General features: G+C 40.5%; 2 protein-coding genes across 2 annotated transcripts; both read left to right on the top strand.

Annotated features, from left to right (window-relative positions):
* The first annotated feature begins 4,175 nt into the window (after window positions 1-4,175).
* LOC129737988 (uncharacterized) lies at window positions 4,176-6,374 on the top strand. The gene has a single exon (XM_055729162.1). It carries the CDS (start codon window positions 4,176-4,178, stop codon window positions 6,372-6,374), a length of 2,199 nt encoding a protein of 732 aa, XP_055585137.1.
* A 7,456-nt stretch (window positions 6,375-13,830) lies between these two features.
* Window positions 13,831-19,977, top strand: LOC129737987 (uncharacterized). Its single transcript, XM_055729161.1, has 4 exons — window positions 13,831-14,375; window positions 14,581-14,658; window positions 14,748-15,610; window positions 15,782-19,977. Exons 1-4 carry the CDS (start codon window positions 13,906-13,908, stop codon window positions 19,975-19,977), a joined length of 5,607 nt encoding a protein of 1,868 aa, XP_055585136.1. The 5' UTR covers window positions 13,831-13,905.
* The last annotated feature ends 1,737 nt before the right edge of the window (window positions 19,978-21,714 follow it).

Raw genomic sequence — 21,714 nt, 5'->3', positions numbered from 1 at the left:
ATGGCAAATATCATAAACCATGCTCCGAATTCAGTACATCAACGATGCGGTCGGTTTATGGTATGGCAATCGCTCAGCTCAAACAAGTGCGTTAAATAATTTTACTACTCACTTCCATTAGTTTACACCTTTGAATTTATTTTAATTTACTTTTAATGATGAAGTTCTAAAAGGTTCAAACTGATTGTGTCCAACTTTCTCGTTAAAAAAATGAATATTATTTAACGCATAAAAAACAATTGATTTTAAAATTTCGAGCAATACTGTATCTCACAGTAGGTATTAGCCGTCAATGAATGCCATCGGAGGAGGAATGAACAACTGATGTCTGGGATCGGGGTTTTGAAAATGAAAACAAAAAAACCCACAACTTCCGTTGCTGCTGGCCAGTTTATAAGTAAAGCAGATTTTAATCCGGGGGATTTAGTCAATCAAACGTGTAAGCCTACTTCTCAACAATCATACAGCGTCATCACCTCCTACTTTTCTGGGGCACTTGCTCACCGGAGATTCTGGGCCAATTATTTGGGTAATGGAACGGTCATATTTGCAACTTGGTATACATTTTCCAATCGGAAAGCTGGAAAAAAATTGGGTCCAAATCAGATAAATCACGCCTGGATCAGGTACAGTAATCCAGGGTAATATTGATCACTTTTTTCAATATTTTTCGATTATTTTTTCTGTTAAGGGGAATGTGGCATGTTTCATATTTTTAAAACCAGTACTGGACTCCTATGAACGTAAAATATGGTTGCAAAAATTATTTGAACTACTTTTAATTTGATTTAAAAATCGATTTCGTCGCTGCTCAGGAAATGATGCTTTGAGGTTACATTGATCATTCTCCATTTTGACGGTTTTAACGAGTTTCTGGATCATAGAGGATACCAAACACCTTCATAATTGTTTACAAATTCTAGTTCATCAATTGAAACTTGCTGTTTAACGTTTTCTTCTGAACACATTTTTAATCGAAAAAAAAAATGAAGCTGCATACATCTAGGGGCAAAAATTATAATAATTTCTAAATAGTTTTAGCTTCAAAATACAAATGAAGTTTTACCTTCAAACATTCCCCTAGGCCCTCCCACTATTTCCAATTTCATTTTTTCTTCAAAGTTAATCATTTGATAGGAAGGAGGGGGTAATATGCCCCATCTACAAGAAGGGCGACAAATTGGACTGTGAGAACTACCGAGCGATCACTGTCCTCAATGCCGCCTATAAAGTGTTGTCCCGAATCCTACTCCGCCGCCTAACGCCACAAGCCAACAGATTCGTGGGAAGTCATCAGGCCGGCTTCATGGAGGGACGGTCAACGACGGACCAGATATTCACATCATGGCAAATCCTCCAAAAATGCCGGGAACCCCAAGTCCCTACGCACCATCTATTCATCGACTTTATAGCCGCATACGACACGATCGACCGTAACGAGCTATGAAAATCATGGACGAGAACGGCTTTTCCGGGAAGCTGATCAGACTGATCAAGGCGACGATGGATGGAACGCAGTGCTGTGTGCGGATCTCGGGTGAATTGTCGAGTTCATTCGAATCGCGCAGGGGGCTTCGACAAGGTGATGGTCTATCTTGCATGATGTTCAACGTGGCGCTAGAAGGTGTAATTCGACGAGCGGTGGGCGAAATGCGGGGCACGATTTTCAACAGATCCAGTCAACTTATCTGCTTTGCCGATGACATTGATATAGTCGGCAGATCATCTGTGGCGGTGGAGGAGATCTACCGCAAACTGAAACGCGAAGCAGGAAGGATTGGGTTGATGATTAATACGCCCAAAACGAAGTACATGCTGGCGTGCGGATTCGAGACCGACCGAACCCGCTTGTCCAGTAATAACAAGGTCACGATCGACGCCGACGTCTATCTCGGCTCACTGGTGACCGCAGACAATGACACCAGCCGTGAGATCCGGAGGCGAATTATCAGCGGAAGTCGTGCCTACTATGGACTCCACAAGCAACTGCGGTCGAGAAGACTTAGCCCTCGCACGAAGTGTAACCTGTATATGACGCTTATTAGACCGGTTGTTCTCTACGGGCACGAGACATGGATATTGCTCGAGGAGGACCTGCGTACACTCGGGGTATTCGAGCGACGAGTTTTAAGAACCATCTTTGGCGGCGTACAGGAGAACGGAGTGTGGAGGCGAAAGATGAACCACGAGACCGCGCGACTCTACGGCGAACCCAGTATCCAGAAGCAGAGATGCTTAAACTCGCCTCGGAAAGAATCATTCGGCTGATTTCTTCCGAGTTTAACTTGCTATTTGCAGATTGATTTTATCTTCGTTCCAATCATCACATCAATGTGCACAAAACGAAGAAAACAGTTTTGCATTGATGTTTTCCATGCCTCGCAGGAATAAAATCACAACAACGAAACAACAGAACGAAGCTGACCGTACACGAATGCACACGAGCGATCGTTGCCCGACGGACCGAGTTAACATTCCTCGCACCCTTCTCTCGCTCGTTTTCCGTTCCCTTGTATCTATCACTTTTAGCCACGCCCCCATGCGTTGTCCGATTGATGTGTTCGGCTGCCGAACGAAAACGATTTTTTCAGAACTGTACGTTCGTTTCGCTGATGTTTCCCCCGATTGCTGTTTACTCCTGCCGAGTTTACCCGAAGCTTCCTTCCTGATGCTTTCCGAATTGAACTTTCGATAGCATCATTGCAGTTTGAGTTTAACGAAATAAAATCGTTCTGCAAAGAAGTGCAAAGTGCGAGTATGTAGACTCGCGATTTTAACATCTCTGTCCAGAAGGTGGTGAAAGCTGGCCGGATACGCTGGGCAGGACATGTTGCGAGAATGCCGGACGACTGTCCTGCAAAACAGGTGTTCGCCACGAATCCGGTTAGGAACAAGACGAGCGGGGGCGCAACGAGCGAGGTGGTTAGACCAAGTGGAGCGTGATCTGGCGAACGTGGGGTGCCCGAGAAATTGGAGAACGGTTGCCATGGACCGAGTGAATTATAGGAATTATGTTCGTCAAGTTATGTCGTGAGACGGTATACTTCGGTATACTATGTAAATAAAATAAATAAGGATTCCTATCCATTTGTCTAATAAGGGCTTTCTCTTGGAAAATGTCCATACTTTTTAAATATCAAAAATTTATCATTAAATGACTATAAGAATAGCACTATAACTATACTTATACAAAGAATTGAAGTAGTTCTTTCACATCCAACCACCCGTTTGCTTCTAAATACTTTTTGGTATCATCAGGAGGGCTGTTTGTTTGCGAGCCTCGGAAATAGTAGATATTATAAGATTTTGAAATTACATTTTTTCAAACAGAAAACAATATCAAATACAAACATAATTTTGTCTATTTTATACTCAATTAATAGGTTTTCAAACGTAAGAGCGCTGATGTGGTCTAGTGGATAGGCTGGCGAGTCTGGTAACCCAGGCGTACTAGGTTCGATTCCCGGTATCGGCAAGAAAAACTTTTGGGTTCGAATCCCATAAGTTGCCGATAGGTAAGATGTGTTTCATTGAATAAATAATTATACTATATTTCAGAGGGAATGCATCTGGGGTTAATCTGAAGAGACTATTGCAAACGGAGTGGATTGCCAACCATTGTAGGTCTCTGTAGGTTGGATGCCTTCCCTCGACGAACCATCGGCCGTGGAAGCCTGAGAAGCAATTCGAATGCCAAGCCACACAGACCTATAGGCTGGACCTTGCTACCGATGGGGGAACCATACATACATACATACAATTAATAGGTTTTCAAACGTAGAAAACAGTGTTAAAAATTCAAACTTTAAACTAAGTTATTGATGATAATGGGGAAAAATTTATTGATGGTCAAAATTACCCCGTTTTATGATACCCTAATCTCATTTTAACCCTCATCTGAAATTTTTACCCGTTCCAGTCCCTGGACTGGCAATTTGTTACTCCTGACTCGAACCACTAAAATTAAAATATTCCTCTTGTTTCTCAACCGATCTTTGCCAAATTTATAGTTTTGGAATCATTGTAATAAAACTCAAAAAAGTTTCTTAGACATTATTCACCTGCACTGAAGGGTTGTTTCGTTTTTCATAGTCTAATAAAAAAAATCTGAAAAAAACATGTTTCAGAAAAACAAACTGTAAATCAGCTACGGAGTGTTCAAAACATTTCTCTTAATGCCCAAGAAAGCCGAAGTGAAAAGCTTGAAGCTATTGAGAAAAGAAGAATTCCACACAGCTGCCGAGTGCATAGTGCTGCAGTGCGCCGCGAAGAAAAAGATGTGTTGGCAGACGGCGCCTAGTGGTTTAAACGGCAATCTGTGCAAACGTATAATTGCTACAAAACAAAAGCACCGCAAAAAATTGGCTTCTCTTGCAAACGGCCAGCCAACAAAGAAGAATACGGGGGTACCAAAAACTATTGAGAAATTTGTAGTGAATCTGTCGTCAATTCAATTGACGGAAGATGAGAATGCCATGCTAAATAAAGGGTTGAATTTTGCCGTGGCCCAAGAAAGTGCCCCAGTTGCCGAGATAGTGAACAATATCGAAAGCGCTATACAGTTTAGGAATTTTCCTTCCAAAGCTGCTCTGCGCCACGATATTGAGAATTCTATTCTCAAAGCCGCAAAAAGGAAAAAGTGTCGCTCAAAACGGGGGATAGGCAGTCCTGAAAAAGTTATTGCTCAGCTTAAAAAACATGAAGTTGTTTTTACGCGGGCGGATAAAGGTAATGCCGTAGTAATTTTGGATCGACAAGATTACGACAATAAGGTTCGGGACATGATTTCTACAGGGCCGTACGAAGAATGCATGTACAAAAATGGCAAGCCAAAAGATCCTCTCAATTCGTTGATCGAGGAGGCTAACAACGCAAGGCAAAAAGTAGCCCATTTAATGGGTGAACAAAAATTAGAAAGAAAATTTCTAGTTCCGAACCCAAAAGTAGCCTCCCTGTATTGCCTTCCAAAAATACACAAAAACCCGATTGCGATGAGGCCTATTTCTTCGAATATTTGCACTCCAACTGAAAAAATGGCAGCATGGCTGGTCGAGGAAATGAGAAAATACCCGATCAAGCACGGAAAAAGTGTCAAAAATTCGGTGGAGCTAGTTGAAAAATTGGAAAATTTCAAAGTGCGTCGAGGTGAGATTTTGGTTTCATTTGACGTCTCCGCACTTTTTCCTAGCGTCCCCATTCCTGACGCCTTACGCAGTCTTCGGAGACATTTGGAAAAACGCAGAGCACCACCAAATTGTATAGAAGCGTACGTGACCATAGCTGAGGTATGTATGAACCAGAATTATTTCATATTCCGGGGAAGATTTTTCAAACAAACCTTTGGCCTCAGTATGGGAAGCAAACTCTCCCCTTTGCTCGCTGAGCTGTTCATGAGCGATTTTGAAGGCGATCTCGAAAAAAGGGAAAAACTTTTCCCCCGAGTTTGGTGGCGCTACGTCGACGATATCTTCGCCGCAGTTAAAGAAAGATATCTCCCACAAACTCTTGAGCTCTTGAATAGCCAACACAGCTCGATCAAATTCACCGTCGAAAAAGAAGTGGATGGAAAACTCCCTTTTCTCGACCTGCTCATCTCCAGAAAAGATGATAGCACGGTGAAATTTGGAATCTACCGAAAACCGACATCAACCGATCGCTACATAACGGTAGATTCAAATCATTTTGGTGCACAAAAACAAGCTGCGTTTCATTCAATGGCACACCGTTTGTTCAACATACCGATGGAAAACAGCGAGTTTGAAAGCGAAAAAGAAAGGATTTTATTGGCGGCCAATCTGAACGGTTACGATGAAGAATTTGTGTATAAAATCCTACGCAAACACGAAAGAAAAAGGTTCCGAAGTAATGCCACCACTTTCAAACCAGAAAAGGAAGAATCCCAAAGGGTCAGTTTGCCGTTCCACCCACCACTGACCAATGGTATTCGGAAGATCCTCTCCAACCACGGTTTGAAAGTGGCTTACAAAAGTTCCAACACCCTAAAAGATTGTTTGGTTTCACTAAAGGATAAGGTGCCTCCGGAGGAAAGATCTGGTATCTACGAGATACCTTGCGAGGCCTGCCCGGCGGTCTATATTGGCCAAACAAGGCGCAAATTTAAAACATGGATAAAGGAGCATAAAAACGCCGTAGAAAACAACAGATCCAACGAATCTAGTGTAGCCGCCCATGCATCAGAATTCAACCATTCCATAGATTGGAAAAAGGTGAAATTCAAAAAATGTGTTCGAAAAGCGTCACATTTAAACGCCTGGGAATCGATGTACATCACGACTTCAGAGAGGCCTTTAATGAACGAGGATGACGCGCCTATCATTTCGCCGCTTTTCAACCTGGCAAACAAAAATTTATAAAAACCAACCCCTCTTCGACAAATACTGCGTGACAGTATGATGCTGCGTTAGTGTTTTTCTTCTACGTAACCAGTCGGACATCGTCCTGTAGATGGGCAACATCGAGCCCGAAACCGGTCGACAAAAAGGTAATTTTAGTTCCTTTTTTCCGTTAGTAAGAACGTTAAGTGTCGTGTCCTGTAATACGTCGTGTGTTATTTGTGTAGTTAAAAGTTCTTACGTTGGCACAACCCACTAAAATGAGTGAAAAGCTTTAAGTTGCACATAAGGATATGATTTTTTGGAATTTTTTGAGAACATGACCTCAAAAAAAATGAGAAAAGGTGTGTAAAAAAGGATTTTTGTAGATTTTCCGATTGGCAATTTCAGTCAAAAATAATATTGATCAATAAACAGCACGTTTACATATCATCCGACGTTTCGGCCTTTGGTCTTGGCCTTCTTCTAAGAACAAGAAAGCTCCGACCAAAATAAACCAACGAAACCTTCCTACCAGTCAGTCATCATCATATCATCATGAAAAATCACCTATAAGTTTAAGTAATCAAACTGATAAACTCCAACAATTGTAAACTCATATTCAACACACACAGTATAATCTTACCATCCAAAACACAAATCAATATCTGTACTCCATTTCCAACCATATATTTCACCAATACCAAAACATGCCAAATGTAAACAATTCCAAAAATTAAAACAACAAAACAGTTAAGAGTAGGCTTACAAAAATAGTAGACAGCTATTACAAGTGAAACACTAATTAAAATGAGTAAAACCCCGTTTCGCAAAAAAAAAACCGTAAGTTACAATATTCATCTCTCCGCTCCTAAAAATCATAACACATAGTTTACCGACAGCAGAACCACCGTAGAAAAAGCTCCCATCTAGTCCCACACACGTAGCCAGATCTACAGTACAATACCTAGTAAGTGCAACACCATATTTATAAAAGTAGTTTATTAGATATTAATTAATTTTCACAAAAATATAATAAAATTGTAGATTCTCCTTAGAAGAAGGCCAAGACCGAAGGCCGAAACGTCGTAAGGTGTAAAGCAAGAAATCAAGCCGTGTACCTACAATTATAGCGCATACCGTCAATCATGTAACACTTTTCAACTTCAATGGCTTCTTAAAACTCAATTTCCACAGATAATCATACCGCTTGTACACACAGTAAACGAAAATTACCGAGTTCGGTAATTTTTTTTACCGAAATCCTAACATGTGTAAATCGTTAAACTGTTCGGTAATTTTTTCGGTAAAAAATAAACGAACATCGGTAAATCGATTCTACATTTACCGATGTTCGTTTATTTTTTACCGAAAAAATTACCGAACAGTTTAACGATTTACACATGTTAGGATTTCAGTAAAAAAATTACCGAACTCGGTAATTTTCGTTTACTGTGATATAAAGTTTTGAAGTTGACGGGACATCAAATTGATAAATTCATACAAATTATTGGTTTCAAACATACGGTTTTCACCCTACTAAGAAAAAGGAGTAAGTTGCAGCAAACTTTGTTTTTATTGAGAAATCAAGTGAAAACGTTTGAAAATTTATAGTTTTTGATGTATTTGTGATAAAATAACGGATGAAGCACGAATTGCAGTTATTTTTTTTTCGAATTAAATGTTACATTTTATTCTGTCAAAAAAGATGCTGAATAAATTAAGGGGTCAAAAATTTTACAAAAATTTTAACTCGCTGAAATGATAAAAAATAGTTTTTGGATGGATGAAGTTTTGAAGTTAACAAACACGTAACGCAAAACAATCAGATTCCAGCATATGAAAACGAGAATTAAATGGCGAATCTTCAATTTGCATTTTAATGCATTTTAGGCCAGACTGATAACTGAGTTATAAAAATATTTATTTAAAATAAATGGTGATTGTCCGAAATATATTTTTACACCAACAGGGTAGGTGATATAATTAAGTCAATCCATCAAACTGCCCAAGCAACCAAAAATCCCATATCTACTTAAACTCATGCCTCCAAAGTTCGAATTTCGCTGAACAAAGGTTCCAAAGGGAATTGCTACTGAATTTTTTTCTAATGTGAGCATGAAAGTTCCGAAAAGTTCCTCAGATAGCCTTTTTCGTGACATGTCAATCGCATCCACACAGTATAAAAGTTACAAATTAAGTCTTAAATGGCCTTTTGTGAACTTCACGTTCCAAGAAAATCCTCAAATAGCCTTCTGTGAACTTCAAGTTCCAAGAAGTTCCTCAAAAAGCATTTTTTGTGACATGACATTCAGAACAAAAGTTACAAATTGGGTCTCAAACAGCCTTCTATGGACTCGAAGTTCCAAGAAGTCCCTCAAGTAGTCTTTTTTGAGACTTGTCCGCCATTTTATGAATATGAAATGTGAACGAGAATCACAAAAGAGCATTATTCAATAAATCATTTTTTTGGGCTTGGAAATTGTTGAAATGTATATTTAATCTATATATATAAAAATGAATTTCTGTCTGTCTGTCTGTCTGTCTGTCTGTCTGTCTGTCTGTCTGTCTGTCTGTTCCCTATAGACTCAGAAACTACTGAACCGATTTACGTGAAACTTGGCAGGTGGGGGTATTGGAGGCCGGGGAAGGTTCCTATTATGGTTTGAGACCCCTCCCTCTAACAGGAAGGAGGGAGGGGGTCTTGCATATAAAAGTAATGATTCTTCATAACTCGAGAACTGATCAAGCAAATCAAACCAAACTTGGCATGGGAGGGTATTTGGGTACGAGGAATGTTTCTAAGAATCTTTGGTACCCCTCCCTCCTTTCATTGAGGAGATAGGAAGGAGGGAGGGGGCCTACCTTACAATTTTTTACATAACCTTAGAACTAATCAAGCTAATGAAACCAAATTTGGCATGGGAGGGTAGGGAAATACAAGGAATGGTTCTCTGATTATTTCAGACCCCTTCCTCTTTCCAGTGAAGATACAGGAGGGGGTTTCATTTTTTTTTAATTGCATAACTTGAAAACTATTCGATCGAATGAAACCAAATTTGGCTTGGAAGTTTATTCATGAACGATAAATAGTTCTTTAAATATTTGCTACCCTTTCCTTCTTCCAGTGAGGAGATAGGAAGGGGGGGGGGGGGGCTCCTTTACTATTTTCAGCATAATTGAATAGCTAATCAAGCAAATGGAACCAAATTTGGTGTGGGAAGGTTTTTTTTATTTTTTTATTAGAGACGTTTTAATCAGGGAAGGTATGTATTTGATTACGAGAAATGTTTATATGATATTTTGAGAACCCTCCGTTCTTCAAGTTGTAAAATCTTAAGGGAGGAGGATGCTTCCATACAATTTTTACATCACTCGAGAACTTATCCAGCAAATGAAACGAAATTTGGTTTAAAAGGGTATTTGAGCACATGGAATGCTTCTGTGAATATTTGGTACTACTGCCTCCTTCCAGTTGCGTGATAGGGAGGAGAGAGGGGGCTTCTTTACAATTTTTCGCATAACTTGAGCAAATGGAAACAACTTCTACATGGGAAATCATTTGGATACGTAAAAAGGTTATTAGCTTATTTGACACTTCTTTCTCCTTCAACTAAGGATACAGTTAGAGAAGAGGGGAGCTCATATACGATTATTTTGCATAAACCAAGAACGTATCTAACAAATGGATCTAAATATGACATGGGAACAATCAAACAATCGAGCAAATGGATCAGAATTGGGCATGGGAATGTATTTGAATACTCTGAATGTTTGATCTTGATCCCCTCCTTCCAGGTAGGGGATGATAGGCAGCAAGAGGGGCTCCGATACAAATGTTATGGCACAACTCGACAACTAATAAAGCAAACGAAACCAAATTAGGCATGGAAGGGTATTCAAGTACAAGAAATATTTTATCGGTGGTTTAGCACCCTTCTCTCCATTAAGTGGACCGATATAATGGGAAGTGGGTCACTCATACATTTTTTTAAAAATATTTTGATATCTTATCGAGAAAATGGAACCAAATTTGCATGAAAGCATATTTGTATAATGGTAATGTTGCTTCGATGGTTTGAGACCCCCTTCTCCTGCGAGAGGGGAGATATAAAGTGGGGAGAGGGTCACCCATTTTTTTAATAGTTCGAGAGCTTATCGAGAATGACGCCATATATGATATGGAATCGTATCTGTATACAATAAGTGTATTCCTGATGTTATGAGACTTCATTCCTTCCATTAGGGTTAAAGGAATGATGGAGGAGGGTCACTCTCACAATTTGTATAATAATTCGAAAACGAAAAGGTAAAATGAGTGTTATTTTGTTACAGAAAAATTTTCAAGGATAATTTGAGACCCTCTCTACAAATAAAGGGACAGCGAAGATTCCATATATAAAATAAAATTTGGCATAAGCTATAAACTTATGAAACAAAGAAATCCAGAGTCATAAAAAGGATTAAAACACGGATTTAAAAAAAATAATTAAGATTTCAAAATATAAAAAAAAAAAAAACGTTGCAATTTTATTTTGAAAAAACATTTTAATGATATTGAAATTGAATTAAGAATTTTGTGCATGAAAAGTTAAATAACTAGGTACCACAAATTTCAACAATTTCTGGAAGGTGTAGCAAAGCACACCGGGTCAGCTAGTCTATATATATAAAAATGAATTTCTGTCTGTCTGTCTGTCTGTCTGCCTGTCTGTCTGTTCCCTATAGACTCGAAAACTACTGAACCGATTCACGTGAAACTTGGCAGGTGTGGGTGTTGGAGGCCGGGGAAGGTTCCTATTATGGTTTGGTACCCCTCCCTCTAACAGGAAGGGGGGAGGGGGTCTTTCATATAAAATTAATAAGTCTTCATAACTCGAGAACTGATCAAGCAAATCAAACGAAACTTGGCATGGAAGGGTACTTGAGTACGAGGCATGTTTCTAAAAATATTTGGTACCCCTCCCTCCTTCCAGTGAGAAGATAAGAAGGAGGGATGGGGCCTACCTTACAATTTTTTACATAACTGAAGAACTAATCAAGCTAATGGAACCAAATTTGGCATGGGATGGTAGGGGAATACGAGGAAGGGCTCTATGATTATTTCCGACCCCTCTCTCCTTCCTGTGAAGAAACAGGAAGGAAGGAGGGGGCTTTCATATCTTCTTAATTTCATAACTTGAAAATTATTCGATCAAATGAAACCAAATTTGGCTTGGAAGTTTATTTGGGTACGATAAATAGTTCTTTGAATATTTGCTACCTTTTCCTCCTTCCAGTGAGAAGAGAGAAAGTGGGGGGGGGGGGGGGAGGTAGGCTCCTTTACAATTTTCAGCATTATTGGATAGCAAATCAAGCAAATGGAACCAAATTTGGTGTAGGAAGGTATTTGATTACGAGAAATGTTTCTATATTTTGAGAACTTTCCGTTCTTCAAGTGGTAAGGGAGGAGGGTGCTTCCATACAATTTTTACATTACTCAGGAACTTACCCAGCAAATGAAACGAAATTTGTTTTGTAAGGGTATTTGAGCACATGGAATATTTCTGTGAATATTTGGTACTACTGCCTCCTTCCAGTTGCGTGAAAGGGAGGAGAGAGGGGGCTCCTTTACAATTTTTCGCATAACTTGAGCAAATGGAAACAACTTTGGCATGAGAAAGCATTTGGATACGTAAAAAGGATATTAGCTTATTTGAGACTTCTTTCTCCTTTAATTGGGGATACAGTTAGAGAAGACGGGAGTTCATATACGATTATGTTGCATAAACCAAGCATTTATCTAACAAATTGAACCAAATATGACATAGGAACAATCTAACAATCGAGCAAATGGATTGGGCATGGGAATGTATTATATATAATACACGGAATGTTTGATCTTGATTCCCACCTTCCAGGTAAGGGAAGATAGGCAGTAAGAGGGGCTCCGATACAAATTTTATGACACAACTCGACAACTAATAATTCGAGTACAAGAAATGATTTTCGGTGGTTTAGCACCCCTCTCTCCATTCAGTGGAACGATATAATGAGAAGAGGGTCACTCATACATTTTTTCAATATTTTGAAAACTAATCGAGTAAATGGAACCAAATTTGCATTGAAGCATATTTGTGTACGGGTAATGTTGCTTCAATGGTTAGTTTGAGACCCCCTTCTTCTGCCAGAGGGGAGATATAAAGTGGGGAGAGGGTCACCCATTTTTTGAATAGCTCGAGAGCTTATCGAGAATTACGGCACATATGATATGGAATGGAACAAGAAGTGTTTTTCTGATTTTTTAAGAAAACCCATTTCTTCCATTAGGGTTAAAGGAATGATGGATGGGGTCACTCTCACAATTTTTATAATAATTCAAGAATGTATAATTCACCTATTAGAATGTATAATTCACCGAAATGCCATTAATCATTAAATTAAAATCATAAATTAAAATCAATAATTCAAGAACGAATAGGTAAAATGAGCGTCCCGTGATGTTATTTTGTTACAGAAAATTTTGCTAGGGTTGTTTGAGACCCTCTCTACAAATAAAGGGTCAGCGAAGATTCCATTTAAAAAAAAATTGGCATAAGCTATAAACTTAAGAAGCAAAAAAATCCAGAGTCATAAAAAGTATTAAAACATGGGTTTTACAAAAAAATTATAAAGAGTTCAAAATAAAAAACGTTGCAATTTTATTTTGAAAAAACATTTAAATGATATTGAAATTGAATTCAGAATTTTGTGCAAATAAATGAAAAGTTAAATAACTAGGGACCACGAATTTCAATAATTTTTGGAAGGTGTAGCAAAGCACACCGGGTCAGCTAGTATATATATATATATGGGTCATTCCATGCCAAGTGTGCACAGCGAAAAAAAAAATCTTATCGAAATTTCGCCAAACTTGGCCGAAAGACTTTCTGAGGCCTACAAAACAAATCCTCAATTTTTGAGAATGAACCGCCCACCCCCCGTTACAGGACCCTCCCTTCCTTTTTTCAAGATTTTGACAAATTCATCATTTTTCAAATACAATATCTCCGGACTGGAAAATCATACCAAAATGATAAAATATGCGTTGTGTAGATTTTATTAAAATCTATCATTTGATATTATTTATTTTCTGAAATAGTGACGTTTTTAACGTCAAAACAAAGCTCTTGTTGAGGCCAACTGTACACCCGTCGACCCTCCGATTCGAGCAACGGCTCAGCTAAAAACGGAACTGGCAACCAGGCAAAACCAAGCAGAATTTGTGAGGGTGCACAACGAAGAGCTGTCATCGAACGGAAATAATCAAAGTGAGGAAGAGCCAAACGTGGTCGAATCATTGGAGTAAAACCGTGGAATTACAACCCGATATCTATTGCAATTAAGAATTCAGTTAAAACACTAAAATGTAAGTCCTTTTCATATTAACTTTGCTGGAAAAATAATTAAAAATAAAATTTGTTTGTAGCTTTTAAGCTGATCAAAATCAAGCTAGAAAGGGTGTTTATATTGCGTTCGAAACTCTGTCGCGAGGCTAATCCGCAACAATCTTAAAAGATTTTATTTAAGAGAAGTCGAATCTGATATCGGAAGGATGCCACCGAAAGTCGTAAGAACATTCAGCTGTAGCCTCTGTAAGGATCCAGACAATAGCCACATGGTGCAGTGCGACCGGTGCCAATCCTGGTACCATTATCAATGCGTGGGCGTTGGTGACTCTGTGGCGGACCGGAGCTGGCTCTGTCCAAATTGTGACAAGCATAGTACCACTGTGGCCCCTGAAACGTTGAGAAAAAATGGATCCAAATCACAGAGGTCTAAGGCAAGTACGTCGACATCTGTTAAGGCCGCAAAAGCGGCTCTAGATTTGCAGCAGCTCCAAGAGCAGAAACAACTCGAACTACAACGCATTCAGGAGGAAACAATTCAAGCCGAGAAGGAAGTTGCTCTGGCGAAGAATCGCCTGGAGAGCGAGAAAAAACAACGCGAAAAAGAAGCAGCTCTCGAGAAGAAGCGCCTCGAGGATGAGCGAAAACGCCAGGAAGCTGAACAGGAATTTGAGCGGTTACAGCTCAAAAAGGAGACAATCCGCCAGGAAGCCTTGAGGAAGCTAGAGGAAAAATTCCTAGCAGAGAAATATCGTATCCTCAATGCTCAGCTTGACGAGGACAGTAGCAGCAAAAGCGGTTGCAGTGATTTCAGCGGAAGAAGAACAAAGCAATGGGTAGATGACCTGTTGAAAAACCATGAAGTTATTTGTCATGATGAGAGACCGAGTGAAGCGGGCCCAAATCGAATCAGAGATCCACAGGAGGAACCGAAACAACCACTCAACTCGACCGAAATAGTGAACCCTAATGGAAATGCACGAAACCTAGGAAGACGTGAGTACGGTGACAGAACTCGTGAATTTCCCATCGAATCCCCAATTCGAAGTGATCATAATCAGCCCACGGTTCCCAAAGTAGACGGCACCCAAGATCACGTTCAGAGAGAAAGCGAATTTCCGAATCAACAAAACAGCTCATCAGGTTGCAACACGCTAACCAGTGGCCAGCTCGCGGCACGTTCAGTTTTTTCCAAAGAACTGCCAACGTTCACTGGTAACCCGGAAGAGTGGCCGTTATTTTACAGTAGCTACCTGACTGGAACGAAAGAGTGCGGGCTTACTAACGCGGAAAATCTTATTCGTCTTCAGCGTTGCCTCAAAGGCGAAGCTTTAGAAGCCGTACGAAGTTGCTTACTGATTCCTGAAACGGTTCCTTGTGCTATGGAAACACTGGAGATGTGCTTCGGAAGACCAGACGTACTAGTAAACACAGTTCTAGTCAAGATCCGAAACACTCCCGCTCCCAAGGAGGGTCGATTAGAGACCTTGATAGCTTATGGGCTGGCCATCAAAAACTTTTGCAATCACATTCTTGCAGCAAAACTAGAAGACCACTTCAACAACCCTACGTTGCTTCAGGAGTTGGTAGAAAAGCTTCCGATGGAAACAAAAATGAAATGGGCGGACTATATGGAACTTACAGGTGAAAGAAGCTTGGGTGGTTTTGGGAGATTCATGCATGAGGTTTTGCGAAAGGCGATCACGGTAACCCCCTACCACTCTCATACAGTGAACAAGCCAGTGAGAGGAGAGGAGCCAAGACCTAAAGGTAGTGTGAAGTATAAAGGGTACCTCAATCATCACAGCGAAGCTCAAGCACCTGCAGAAGGCAAAGATGATCAGAACCAGAACCATATCAAGAAGGTTTGTGTAGCTTGCGAAAAGCCAGGTCATAGATTGGAGAATTGCGGTAAGTTCGAAAACTTTTCTATTGATGAACGTCGAAAGGTCGTCCGACTACATAACCTTTGTTGGAGTTGCCTTAAAAGTCATGTCCCTTGGCCTTGTCGCCGTCCTAAGGATTGCCCGTATGAAGGTTGTCGCTACCGTCACCACCCTTTACTCCACTCACTCCCTTCAGAAGAACGACCGAATCCTAGCCCCAATAATTTCCATCGAACTGATAGTACTGCTATCTATCGAATCGTCCCCGTCACTATACACAACGGATCACAATCCATCCCTACTTTTGCCCTCCTTGACGAAGCCTCCGAAGTCACGATGATCGAGCAAGGTCTTGCCGATAATCTTAATCTCAAAGGTACCCTAGAACCATTACATTTGCAATGGACCGCTAACGTGACTCGCTTCGAAGAAAATTCTCGTTCAATTGACCTACAGATTTCCGGGAAGGATAAGAGAAAACGATACTGCTTGAAAAACGCCAGAACAGTCGAGGTCTTAGAGCTCCCGATTCAGTCCATTTGCCACCAAGAACTTATTGAAGAGTATCCGCATCTGCGAGGACTCCCTCTAACGGACTATGAATTCGCCCGACCACAACTGCTAATAGGTCTCGAAAATATTCACCTTGCCACGCCTCTGAAAATCTGTGAAGGAGCACATGGGCAACCGATAGCCACAAAGACACGCCTAGGGTGGTGTATCTACGGAGCAATTCCGTACTTAAAAACACGCAAATCCTATCAGCAGCTGTTTCATGGAAGCGAACAGACTGAAGATGAGAAATTAAATGAAATTATAAAGCAACATATTATCATAGACAACTTAGGTGTACGTAGTACGGGAATAGCACTCGAGTCCAATGAAGATAAACGTGCTCGAGAAACATTAGAATCCACCACACGCCGAATTCCTGGAGGGTTCGAAACCGGAATTCTGTGGAAAAGCGACAATGTTGTCTTTCCGGATGGGTTTTCTATGGCTCTTAGTCGGTTAAACAGTTTAGAAAAGAAAATTTATAAACATCCGGATTTGGCCAATCGCGTGAAGGAACACATTAACGAATACCTTGAGAAGGGATACGCTCATAAAGCCACTTACGAGGAACTGAATTCTGCGGATCCGAAACGAGTCTGGTATTTACCATTGGGCGTCGTTATTAGTCCCAAAAAACCAGAAAAACTGCGACTTATTTGGGATGCATCGTCGAAAGTTCGGAACACCTCATTCAACTCATTGGTACTAAAGGGGCCGGATCTACTCACGTCACTTCCTGCAATTCTCTTCCGATTTCGATCTAGAAGGGTGGCAATATGTGGCGACTTGAAAGAAATGTTCCACCAGATAAAAATTCGAAGTGAAGATCGGTCTGCTCAGAGATTCTTGTGGAGAGATGATCCATCCGCCAAACCGGAAGTCTACACCATGGACGTTGCAACTTTCGGTTCTGCCTGTTCACCCTGTTCAGCACAATACATTAAAAACCTCAACGCCAAGGACTATGAAGATAAATACCCAGATGCAGCAGAGGCCATAATCAATGGTCATTATGTCGACGACTATTTAGACAGCAAAGATACAGAAGAGCAAATAATCAGTCTGACCAACGATATTCGATTCGTACATCGCCAAGGTGGGTTTGAAATCCGAAATTTCAGGTCTAATTCTTCATACGTTCTTAAAGCCATCGACGAGATCCCCCTTCCGCCTAAAGAGTTGGGCGTATTTCCGAAAGAAATAGAATCCGTACTGGGCATTCAATGGTTGCCAGTAAACGATGTCTTTACCTTTTCCCTGAATCTTCCGAACTTTGACTGCAAGCTGGTTGATGGTTCAATTCGCCCTACAAAACGCCAAATACTAAGAATAATAATGACCATCTATGACCCACTCGGATTGCTGGCCGCATTCATAATTCAAGGAAAAATAATCATACAAAAACTGTGGAAAACTGGATGTAACTGGGACGACGAAGTAAATGATGAAATATTCTCTAACTGGAAACGATGGACAAATTTGTTCTCTGGATTGGGTAACATTCATATTCCAAGATCCTACTTCGGGGCGGCTGTCCCCGAGCTTTGCAAACCAATCCAACTCCATGTGCTTGTCGACGCCAGCGAAGAGGCATATGCTTGTGTCGCCTATTTTCGCTACACCGACGGAGGCGTAATTCGGTGTTCCCTAGTGGGTGGGAAGTCTAAGGTCGCCCCTGTTAAAACGCTGTCCATACCAAGGCTCGAACTACAGTCAGCAGTGTTGGGAACACGCCTAGCAGATTTCATACAAAAAAACCATCAAATACCAATAACTGAACGGTTTTTCTGGACCGACTCAGCGACAGTGCTCCACTGGATTCATTCTGATACACGCAAGTATCATTCATACGTGGCGTGTAGGATTGGAGAAATTTTAACATCAACAAACATCATGGAATGGAAATGGGTTCCTTCTCGCAGCAACGTAGCCGACGAAGCCACCAAATGGGGTCGGGGACCATGCTTTGAAGCTGAGAGCAGATGGTTGCGTGGACCAGATTTCCTCTGGGGCAGCGAAGATTCGTGGCCTGAACAAAAATGGAATCCAGCAAACGGGAATGAAGAATTGCGCTCAAGTCACTTTCATGCAAAGAAAACCGATGAGAAACTAATTGACGTTCACCGATTCCACAAGTGGGAGAGAATGCAACGAACAATCGCGTATGCATTTCGATTTGGCACCCCGCGAAGTCGCAGCGAAACATCAAACGAACCGAAGTCTCTAGAACTCCTCGACCAAAAGTATCTACGCCAAGCTGAAACGGTATTACTGCAGATTATCCAACGAGAATCGTTTCCAGAGGAAATGGTCGCATTACGGAGAGTCCAAAATAAAAAGCCTGCGGGGGTGGTGCCGATCACCAGTCCGCTATACAAATTATCAGCTTACATCGATGAAGAGGGATTGGTCAGAATGGACGGTCGTATCGGCGCCGCCCCCAACTTGCCGATCGAAGCTAAGTGTCCTATAATCCTAGCCAAAAACCATCCTATAACGTTCCTTCTTGTAGATTACTATCACCGCCGCTACTTGCATCGAAATGCCGAAACTGTTTTCAACGAGATTCGCCAGCTTTTCTACATAACGGGACTTCGGAAGCTGATACGCACTGTAGGTTCCCGTTGTCAATGGTGCAAGGTCTACGGCAGTTCCCCGATGCAACCGATGATGGCTCCTTTACCGAAGGCTCGGCTCGTAGCGTTCCAGCGACCTTTCACCTACGTTGGTCTGGATTACTTTGGACCAATCCTGGTTAGGGTTGGTCGATCGCATGTGAAGCGCTGGGTAGCGCTCTTCACATGCTTTACAACCAGGGCTATCCATCTCGAAGTCGCCCACAGCCTCTCCACTGTCTCCTGTAAATTCTGCATACGCCGCTTTATAGCTCGACGTGGTGCTCCAGCCGAAATATACACCGATAATGGCACAAACTTTAGAGGAGCCGCTAATGAGCTGCAACGTCAACTTAACAACATCAACCAAAGATGCGCGGAGACATTTACCAACACCAACACCAAATGGTACTTCAACCCACCAGCGGCACCTCATACAGGTGAAGTCTGGGAGCGCCTAGTGCGATCCGTGAAAACTGCACTAGAAGCCTTTCATGACATTCCTAGAGTCCCTGATGACGAGACGTTTGAAACAATCATCTTGGAAGCCGAGAGCATGATAAATAGCCGGCCGTTGACCTACATACCACTGAACGGTGCGACAGATGAGGCCTTAACACCAAACCATTTCCTTCTTGGTAGCTCAACCGGAGTCAAACAAACACCGAAGGATTCCACCAGTGCCCTTGAGTGTCTACGGAGCAGCTGGAATCTAGCACAACATATTTTAGACGGGTTCTGGAGAAGATGGTTAAGGGAGTACCTTCCAACCATCGCCAGACGCACCAAGTGGTTTAACAACACGAAACCCATCGAGGTAGGTGATCTTGTCTTCGTTGCTGACGGAAAACAACGCAACAGTTGGGTCCGAGGAAAGATTATCGAGGTCACTCTTGGAAAAGACAAGGTTGCCAGACAAGCGGTGGTTCAAACCAATTCAGGAAAAATGCGTCGAGCTGTGGGGAATCTTGCCGTGATCGACGTCGTGGACGAGTGTAAGGACGAGATTGGTGGAGGAACAACATCGTCTTACGGGGGGGAGATTGTTGAGGCCAACTGTACATCCGTCGACCCTCCGATTCGAGCAACGGCTCAGCTAAAAACGGAACTGGCAACCAGGCAAAACCAAGCAGAATTGGTGAGGGTGCACAACGAAGAGCTGTCATCGAACGGAAATAATCAAAGTGAGGAAGAGCCAAACGTGGTCGAATCATTAGAGTAAAACCGTGGAATTACAACCCGATATCTATTGCAATTAAGAATTCAGTTAAAACACTAAAATGTAAGTCCTTTTCATATTAACTTTGCTGGAAAAATAATTAAAAATAAAATTTGTTTGTAGCTTTTAAGCTGATCAAAATCAAGCTAGAAAGGGTGTTTATATTGCGTTCGAAACTCTGTCGCGAGGCTAATCCGCAACAGCTCTAAAAATAAAACGTTAGTTTTCGCAAGGAAAGTATATTTTTTTCTTGAATTTTATGATTTCATTGTTTTTTTGAGAAAATTTTACGTAAGAACCAACCAAAATCCCAATATAATATTTCTTGATTTCGAGTTATGAAAGAATTAAGTTTTACTGTCCATCTAATATTTTCTTACAGTATCCCCTTAAACTTTTGGTAATTCCATTCACGATTTTCTTGACAAATTTCATTTAAAATCAGCATGCAGATTGAAGTTTACTTCTAGTGAACAGCAATTTTTTGTAAAAATAAGATGCTTAAAAATAAAATAACACTTTAAGTTTCATTTCGTTTTGCTATTGAATGATAATTTTATTTATTATCACACTGTTTTAAATCATTAAGTAAGTGCTTCCTTAGCGGATGCTGCGGATGAATAAATGTGAGGATTTGGTTCATTATTCCAAAAAACTGTTAAACTTATTCACAGAAGATGTATAAATGTCAAGAATCTGCTGGTCTGTTGATTACCTACTGAACTTACATGAATTATGGCGATACTGATCTAATAATACTGAGTAGTGACGCACAGCATTTGTTTATTGTATATCGCCTTTATTTATTCAAAGCAATCACAGCAGAATTTTTTTGTTGACACCGAATGGAGTACTGAACAATAACATTTTTTTTAACTAATTCACTGATCATTGCGAACGAATTGCTGCCGCAACTGCTCGCTTGCTCTTACTTGCTAGTAGTTTTGAATACAACTTCTTAAATCGAAGATTGCTGTTGAAATATCCAGTTGCCTTCTGTTACTGCATTAGAATGGAGTTGTCTTAGTGACTTTTATTGTTAAGCTTCTGAATAGTCGGGAACAGTTTTCTTAGCATGGCAAAAGCAACGTGTTCAATTGGAAAAGAACTTCATAAGCGATGTTCAGTGGATACATTTTTCAAGAACACACGACTTTTTACCGCAAGGGGGTGGAATTTGTTCAAAATGCGATCAGAAGTGCATAATCTAAAGCCTATCTGCAAAAACCTTTCTTACAACTTCGGAAAATTGTATCCTGTTTCGCAAAATGTTGCTTAAGATGAATGCTTTCAAATCAATATAACATTGACTGGAAGGTTTGAAGGACAATCTAAAGATAATTTAACTTGCAGTGTTGGAACGAAAAAAATAGTTATATTTCGAATAAAAATATTTCATAAGCCGAAAATATTATTTTTCTTTCATTCAAAATGTTATTTCTAATTTTCCTTATTTAAAAAACAAATCATGAAAACAAAAAATCTGTTAAGCATGGAAGATGTGACTAAAAATTTCGACGATTAATGCACTCGAGTAAAACCACTGAGTGCTGCAAGTGTAAAATTGTTTAACAATTCAAATTAAATCTTTCATATCTCGAAAACAAGAAATATTATATTGGGATTTTGGTTGGTTCTAACGTAAAATTTTCTCAAAAAAACAATGAAATCATAAAATTCAAGAAAAAAATATACTTTTCTTTCCGAAAACTAACGTTTTATTTTTAGAGCTATGTTTTG

The sequence above is a fragment of the Uranotaenia lowii genome, chromosome 1 (genome assembly GCF_029784155.1).
Source record: "Uranotaenia lowii strain MFRU-FL chromosome 1, ASM2978415v1, whole genome shotgun sequence".
Taxonomy (NCBI): Eukaryota; Metazoa; Arthropoda; class Insecta; order Diptera; family Culicidae; genus Uranotaenia; species Uranotaenia lowii.
Note: the sequence above shows the minus strand (reverse complement) of the source record. Positions and strands in the feature narration are given on the sequence as shown.